Consider the following 8,256-nt stretch of genomic DNA (forward strand, 5'->3'; position numbering starts at 1 on the left):
GTGTGCATGCGTGCTTGTGCGTGTGCCTGTGAGCTTGTGCGTGCCGTGTGTTTCTGGTCAGTGATTCATTCTGCTCTCGAGACACACTTGCTTTTAGACATTCAGGCACACTGGCTGGCATGGTGGCGACACCCATAATCCCAGCCTTGGGAGGCTGAGGCAGGAGGACTGCCCTCTGTTTGAGACCAGCCTGGCTACCAAGTGAGACCCTATCTCAAAAGCAAACAGCCAAGAAACCCACGCAGTCCTTCCCCTCACTCCAGGGTCCCTGGCCGCAGCACCCCCTCACACTCCCGCCGGGACAGCGCACGCCGACCTCCATCTGCTTCAGCAGCCGGCCGCGGTCCTCTCGGAGGTGGCTCCTCGCCTCCAGCTCGCGCTCCAGCTCCTGCAGCGCTTGCTCCAGCAGCTGCCTCTTCGTGAGCGCCTCGTCCTGCGCCCGCTGGTAGTCCCGAATCTCCTCCTCCATTAGGCGCATCTGGGACGACAGGAGTTGGGGGTTCGGAAGAGCACAGAGGCCCACAGCCTCCGCGCAAGGCACAGAAGACCCCGTGGGCTCCGCCCTGCTGGTGACCTGAAGACCCTGAGCAAGTCTCGCCCGTCTCTGGGCCTCAGTTTCCATTTCTGTACAATAGGCCGCTGCGCAGCTACAGGCAACGACCCCATTAGCTTGTAAGTTCAACCTTTTCAGCGCTGATGGGCATTGCAATGTGCAGCAAGTCCCTGACTGACGGACGGGTTCCACCCTGGGAGAACACTCGTAAGTCAGATTTGCTCATAATCTGACAAAGCAGTCCTAGCACACCCGTGAAAAGTCGCAGCTCCAGCGTTTATTGCGTGCACGTACTGTAGCAGAAAATGTCCGCAAACACTCCTGTGCAGTCCTGGGGCACGAGGCACTAGTGCGCTGGCGTGGGCCGCTGTGTGCCCACGCCGTAACTCAGCCACACGCAGTTCTCACTCTGGGTGCCAGGCCTTACTTACTCTTGGGAGCCTCTGACCCAGCCAAGTGCTTTTCCAGGAACAATCTGCGCTCAGCATCGCCTGGCCTCAAAAGGGGCTTAAAGTCAGGATAAAAGGAAAGCTGACTCAGTCCGAGCAACCCGCAGGCACAAAACCTGGTATAAGTGCGCAGAGTGGCGCTGCTCTGTAGGAGACACTGCTCTGTCAGCCCCCTAACCCCGGGGCTCCTCACCACAAGGTGGCACTAAGCTCACAGCTGGGAAGAGACCGCGCCCGCATAAACAGCCTGATTCTGGGTGCCGGGGCCTGCCCTTCTGTGAAGGGTGGATGCTGGGGGCACAGCTCAGGCACAGCTCAGGGCTGGCTCCCCTGCCCTGCCCTCCCAGGCGAGTTCGTGGGGAGGCACGTCTAAGAAGTCACCAGATGGACCCCTCAGGGAAGGGCAGAAGTGGCCCTTGGGGAGGGGGAAAGACGCTCATGGCAGAGAAGCTGGGGAAGTGGAGGGAGGGCAGCGGGAGCAGGGCAAGCCGGGAAGAGGGTGCTTTCGGAGGCGTGCAGCAGATGGCCCGGCCGCAAAGACCACGTCTCCAGAGACCCGGGTCTGACCCGAAGGTCGGCCGTGGGCGAAGGCTGAGGGCCCTGCTAACTCCTCACAACAAAAACTCCCTCTTTCACTGTGCTGGCCTAATTATCCAAGCCGACGTGCAGAGCTGTGTGAACATCAGGCGAAAAGGTGCCCCAACGGCACCACGGGGCCTCCCACCCCGCCCTCCCTGGGGTCCTCTCCGGCACTGGCACTGCCCCCCAACCCCAGGTTCCCTGTGCCGTGCAGGTCCCTCCTCACACCCCACAGGGCCCGTCCTGCTGACAGCACTCCCCAGGGACACCCAGGAGAAAACAGCTGGCATGGGCTCAGGGTCCCAAGTTCAAAATCTGAAACCCGCAACCAAAAAAAACCAGTTCACATTTTTTCAGATTTAAAAAATGCTCAACCAGTAAAATCTATGCAAATACTGTAAAATCTGAAAAACTGAAAGCTGACACAGTCCAGCCCCAAACACATCAGGTAAAGCACTCTCACCCTGTTCAATGTCTTCCAACAACTTTCCCAGAATCAGAAGGAAGCAGATAGCTCTGTGGCCCAGCAGGGCGGCTGCCTTTAGCTGGCCAAACCCACCCTCCTCTCCACAGGCCTCAGAAAATACGCGGACAGATGGCGAACGGGAAGCCTTTACTCCTAAAGGCTGCCGTCATCAGAACTTCCCCAGCTCCACACTGCAGAGCGAATGGCGACAAGCCCACTCCTCTCACAGCACAGGCGGAGATTACCCCCACACCGCCGACCCGAGCTCTCCACAAGGAGAGCTGCACTTCAGGGCAGAGCTGGGCGTGAGCCTGGCCAGGACCCAGAGTGACAACTGAGCGCCTTTTCCACAACCACAAGACTTCAGCATCTTAACAGTTCCTTTCAGAGTCAAGGCACTTTTGGTTGGAGATGGGGTCTACAGCCTGTGCCACTGAGAAAAATCTACGGAAGGCCATCTTTCTTTCTATTATAGGAAAAAAAAATTTTTTAAATAGCTGCAATTTCATAAGCAATGCTGGTCTCTACCTGGTCTCAACTCTTCTCTGGAGCCGGGTATTCTAAGGAGAGGATCTGTTAAGTTTCCTTCCAGCCCTGAGACCGTCACTGAAACACTAGGCAAAAAGCAGAGGGAACCCTGTGCATGGCTCAGCGCCACACTGCGATCTTTTGAAGCTGAAACACGCCAGGTGTTTGCGGCTGTTCTGGCAAACATCCGAGCCCTGTGCCCCTTTCCTATAGAAATAAGAAAGTATTTCTTTTTCACGCTGAAGCAAACCGTGAATCAAAGTGTCAGCGTCTGCTCTCCCTGAGAGTCCTATACCAGCGGAGTCCCAGCCAGAGCGGGTCTGTGATCAGGGTCCTCTCTAGAGCTCTGCAATAAATACCCATTGTTCTCTGATGTTCAGCGGGACTCCAGGGCAGCGTCCCTTTGATCATCAAAGAAATTGAAGATTTGTTTTTCAAAGAAAATGTGTTTTCCTGTGGAATCTTAGTACTCTTGGCAGTGTACGCGGAAAACCAAAAAAAAAATAAAAAGCTTTACAATTAAAGAAAAGCTTACACTGACAAGGGCCCAAGGCGTACAGACCCTCTCCTGTCAGGTATCAGCGCGTGTGGTTATTCATTAACTAATGTTTTGTATATCTTTACAGAGACAGAAACAGATGCTCAGAAAACCGGGGTAACTTGCTCAAGGTCACTATTGAACCATTTTTTTGAAGGGGCTAACATTTGGGTTTCTTTGCTCTATTCTTAAACATAAAACCAGGAATATGCTTTATACTTCAGTACTTATAAGCTCTAAATATGTCTTTTATTCTAAAATATGTCTTTTATTCCCTGTTATTGTTGTCCTGAAAGTCTTACCCACCCCCATCCCAATAAAAGTTGGAATTTTCAAAACTTCAGTAGAAAAACACTAGTCAGTTACTACAGGTCTTGCTGTAGGAATAAACTAAAACACAACGGATAGAAAGCCCTTGGGCACAGCAGGGCACATCGTTTCTGCTCCGAAAGTGGCAGATGAACTTCTTAAGCAGAAAATGTTAGATTAGCCAAGCAAATGGTCCCACTGAAGTTGTGTCCCCTTCCGCCCTGAGCTGGGCACTCCTGTGTCTCAGAACAGCACCCTCCCCTCTCTACAAGGGGGGCTAAGAACGAGGCTTCCAGCCCCGAAGCCGTCTTACTCTGAGGTCCCTCACAGTGGTGTTTCAAGGCAGGCCGGAAGGACAGGTGGAGGAAAGAAGTGAGGGAGGAAACTGCCGGGCCGGACATCACCTCGTCCTGCAGCGTGGCGGCGGCCAGGCGGGACCTCTCTGCCTCGAGGGACTTCTCCTTCAGCTGCCTCTGTGCTTCCGCGAGCTCCCTGCGGTTCTTGTCCTTGTACTCATCCAGCTGGTTCTGGAGCTCCAGGGTCGACATGCGTGAGGCCTCCACAATGTCGGCCATCTGAACAGGGGACCAGGTGTGAGCCAGGCCTGCGGCCGCGCAGGACAGCAGACTGGTACGGTCCTTGCTCAGCACAGGAGCATCCTCTCCTCCCCGGCCACAGAGCGCAGGCCCTGGGCCGTCCCCTCCGCGCTGGGCTACCTCGGACTTGGCCCCAGCCTAGAGCAGCCCACGAGCTCCTCCTCTCAAGCTGGACAAGGTCCTGGGGTTAGACCCTCGCTCGGCCACGTCCCCTACGTGGCTGGGCCGGCCTCAACTGCTCTGTGGCTCAGCAGTGTCCTCTTGGGAAACACTGGTAGGGTAACACCTTACAGAAGAGGTTAAAATAACACAAATGGAATTCTAGTTAGAGATGAAATAGCCAATGAAGAGGAGGTGCCTGGCAGCATCTAGCAGCCAGGCGATCCCAAAAGCCTCACCACTGGGATTTCTTATCTTGCTCTGTGTGCAGCACTGAGGATGAGGCCGAGGCGCTTGCTCTGTAACTGAACCACATGCCCAGTGCTTTTATTTTTTATTCCAGACTGAGTTTCACCAAGCTGTCCAGGCTGGCCTTGAAGTTTCAGTCCTGCTGCCTCAGCCCCACAAGCAGCTGGGGGAGCAGGCGTGCACCCCAAGCTGGGCAGCTGCGGCCTTCTGAAACTGACTCTGGCGCTCCTGGTGAGCTCAGACAGACGCAAGCCCAGACTGCCCAGCGGTGTGGCCTTTGGTTCTGGGACAGGCATGTGCTTCCATACCAGGCTGCTGCCTGCTGCCACAGGAGACTCTGGGGCCAAGAATCCACAGGGTGCTGCCCTTCACCTTTTAGTTTCTACATGGGACTCTGCAAACCCAAAGACCTGCTTCAAGACCCCAAGAACCCCAGGAAGGTTTGTGCTTAGACTGAAGCCAGGTCTCCTCGGCTTTCAGCCAACCCCTGAGGGCCTGGGTCCTGGCGGGGCAGCCCACCCTATCCCCTCCTGCTCCTCACCTCCTTCTGCAGCTTCTCAATGGTCTCACTGAGGTGTCGTCGCTCACTGTCCATCTCGTTCTTCAACCTCTTTAACTGCTCCTTCTGCGCAGTCTCAGTCTGCAGCTTCTCCGACAGCTGCTTCTGCTCCTGGACGGTCCGGCTCAGTTCTCTCTGCAGATGGCAGAGGAAGAACATCCCAGGTCAGCCACAGGAACAGGTAGCAGAGGGATTTCATGGATTTCATGGCCTGGACAAGGGCCACCTGACCTGTTCCTTCAGTGATAGGGAGAAAGACCAGAATAAAGCCACTGCAGACACACCAGCACCTTGTTGGTTCTGACATTCATTCAGCAACCAAAAAAGCCCATTAAATTAGCCAGTGACACCCACAGGAATGACAGGGAAGCCCAAGAATACAACGCAGGAATACAGCACCAGGTCAAAGCTGTTGGGCTCAGGGTTTGCAGAGTCCCAAAACCCGAATGTCTGTGCTCAAAAGCTGAGTGCTGAGTTAAATGCTGGAACATGTAAACCTGCTTCATAACTCGTAGCCTGCTATCACAGCTTGTGTCTACACATCCCCCTAAGCCCCACGTGCTCCAGGTGGGCTTCGGGAGGTGGCATTAAGGGTTGCGGTATAAGTTAATCGCTAGCTGGTTTACCGCAGTTCTGGGTGTGTGGCCCACCCGGTAAGCTTATGACCCGGATGGACAAAGGGAGGGAGGCTCGCTGCTGCCGCCTGCCGCGGGCCGCCACCTGCCCGCCATGCCGTTGCTTGTTTCTCCTCTTCCATGGCCCTGTACCAGGCCACTCTGCCTCGGAGTCAGCCAAGTATGGACCAAAATCTCTACAGACTGAGCCAAAACCCACCTTTCCCCTTCAACTCTGGATGCCAGATATTTCTTCCTAGCAACGAGAAGAATTACCAAGACATCTGTGACCTTCAGCTCCACGTCCCATATTCTAGAATTCACACTGCTGTGCAGATTGCTCTGAGGGTTAAAATAGCTGAAAATAAGTCCGTAAGGAAAAAAAACTGTCCCATGGGTCAGAGACACACCCGGGTAGAGAAGGTTGTAATCAAAAGGAGCCCTAAGTTATGCTCAGACGCAGAAAAAAGAATCTGGAGATCCGAAGGTTGGCAACCTTGCTGAATAGAAGGCGTGAGAGGGAAGGCGACTGTCAGAGAAAGTGGAGCGGACGTTACGCTACAGGCCGAGCCACACACTGACGGGCACTTACTACAAAACGCAGCAGCCCCCTGGATGCAGCATTTCCCGGCTCCCTCTAGCCCTCCTCTCACAAAATCACCTCGGCATGTGTCCTTTAGGCATACAAGTCCAAAACAGACGCCTAACGCTTCTTAGGAGCATTCTGGTGACTTTAAATGGCTCAGTGTTGGACATCCACTTGAGGACAGCAACAAGGGGCACAGCTCAGAACAGGATAACGTGACCCGAACACAGACTGGGTCATCGAGGGCCTGCGGTCCAGTCCTGGGACTGCACAAGCTCACCACAGGAACACCTAAGGCCAAGCAGTCCGGTGTCCCTGCCGAGACTGCAGAGAACACGGATGATGTTTGTCTAGTGCTTAGCAGTTTATGAGTTGCTGTCACATGCGATAACACAGGTATGTTGAAAATACTCCCCACTTGCCCCACACTCTCAGGCTGGCAAAGTTTTGGCCATCTTCACCCTGCCAACCATGTGAAATAGAACAAAAAGCCTCCTGTGGGGGCCTTCTGGGCCCTGGGCCCTTCCAGTCCGACTCTGTTTTGAGACAGCCCATACTGTGGGGCTGCTGAGCTTAATTGCTATGGAGAACCAAGGTCAACAAAGGCTGCTGGGGAAAAGGCACCAAGAGACAGGTAAGCAGAAGTCACCCCACCCGCCACCGCCGGGCACGCCTGGAGCTGCTGTTTGCAGTTTTACCTAGAGCTACTTGGGGCCAAGGACAAGGGGAAAGTCACAGTAACACCAAGATGGTTCCATGGCGTGGAAGGAAGCAAACAGGGACCCTTATCTCAAAAGCGTGAGTTCTTGAAGACAAGTACAGAGCACCAGTGATGGCTCCCTTAGAGGGAGCACACGGGCTCACAGGACCAGGCAACCTGGTGGGTAAGCTGCTCTCTAGAGCCCCTGCGCTATACCACCCTGGGTGACAACAGGGGCGCACTGTCATTCTCAATCTATCCCCATACACAAAGGCTCTTCTGTCACAGAGGAGACACGTGGAGCACAGAGCTCACGCCCTCCCTGAAGGGTCTGTGTGTCTCCCAGAAAAGGTGTCTTTACCTCCGGCACTAACAGAAGTCACCTGGAAACGGAACCACAGGTGGCCTCACCTTGACTACGGACTGGACAGCAGCCAAACCCTGGACCCTCCGTGTCCCTCTGCCACACGCTGACTGCGCCACAGCCAATCAGGCGCAAGTTTACTGCAGGATTCAGTGACCACGAAAAAAAATGTGTTTCCACATATGAAGATGTCCCAGACTGCCAAAGGCATGAAGGTTCTGAGCTATAAATTGCTGTGTGGAAAGAACACCAGCTACTGTTTCCTTTTCCTCAAGGGTTAAGTTCCTCTTTTGCCACCAGCTATAAGGACAGAGGCGTGGGAAAACGCTATCAAACAGAGGCCGACATTCCAGATCCTGGCTTTAGAGAAAACAAAGCATTTCAGAGTGAGGGTGCACTTTCACAGCTTGCAAAAATCTGCTGTCAGGCCAGACTCAAACTTTCCACAGACTGTGCCCCCAGGGTGGGCAGCTGTGTGACACACTTGGGAATGAGGGCCTCACATAAGCCATGGGTCAGGGAGGCTTTCAGGGCCATGCCAGAGATCCAGAGGTACAGCATGGCTGCCATGGAAGATCTACAGGTCCTGAGATCCCCTCATGAGAACTAACTGAAACCCAGCTGGCCACTATGTCCACATGTGGGAACATTCTCATTTGACCAAAGGAGAAGTCCCTCTAAGAGAGGCTCTATAGCACACCACTGTGCCCCCGCTGGGTGTGGACATGACACGGAGGTGCCGATTTTGGTCTCTACTGAATGCCGACGTTTCTCCTTTTCTGTCCTAACTAACCACACAGCAAACTCTTTGGTAGTTGGTTAACAGTTGCCACCATAGCCTTAACCAGCAGCACAGTGAAATTGCCATTTACAAAATCCACCCAACAAGCCTTATAATAAAGACCTAGGGCTCTGGGGAGATGGCTGGGGCCAGGGAGATGGCTCAGTAAAATAAGCGCTTGCCTGGCAAGTGCAAGGGCCTGAGTTCAATCCCCAGTTCCACCAAA

General features: G+C 54.1%; 1 protein-coding gene across 1 annotated transcript in view; it reads right to left on the minus strand.

Annotated features, from left to right (window-relative positions):
* Cgnl1 (cingulin like 1) overlaps positions 1–8,256 on the minus strand; it is a 123,637-nt gene that overhangs the window by 17,204 nt on the left and 98,177 nt on the right. Inside the window, exons 10-12 of the mRNA XM_023712661.1 lie at positions 4,968–5,150; positions 3,827–3,997; positions 317–478 (exon numbers count right to left, since the gene is read on the minus strand). Of these exons, the coding sequence (XP_023568429.1) occupies positions 317–478; positions 3,827–3,997; positions 4,968–5,150 (516 nt within the window). The remainder of the gene's footprint in view (positions 1–316; positions 479–3,826; positions 3,998–4,967; positions 5,151–8,256) is intronic.

This window comes from Octodon degus, unplaced genomic scaffold (genome assembly GCF_000260255.1).
Source record: "Octodon degus isolate 3935 unplaced genomic scaffold, OctDeg1.0 scaffold00026, whole genome shotgun sequence".
Classification (NCBI taxonomy): domain Eukaryota; kingdom Metazoa; phylum Chordata; class Mammalia; order Rodentia; family Octodontidae; genus Octodon; species Octodon degus.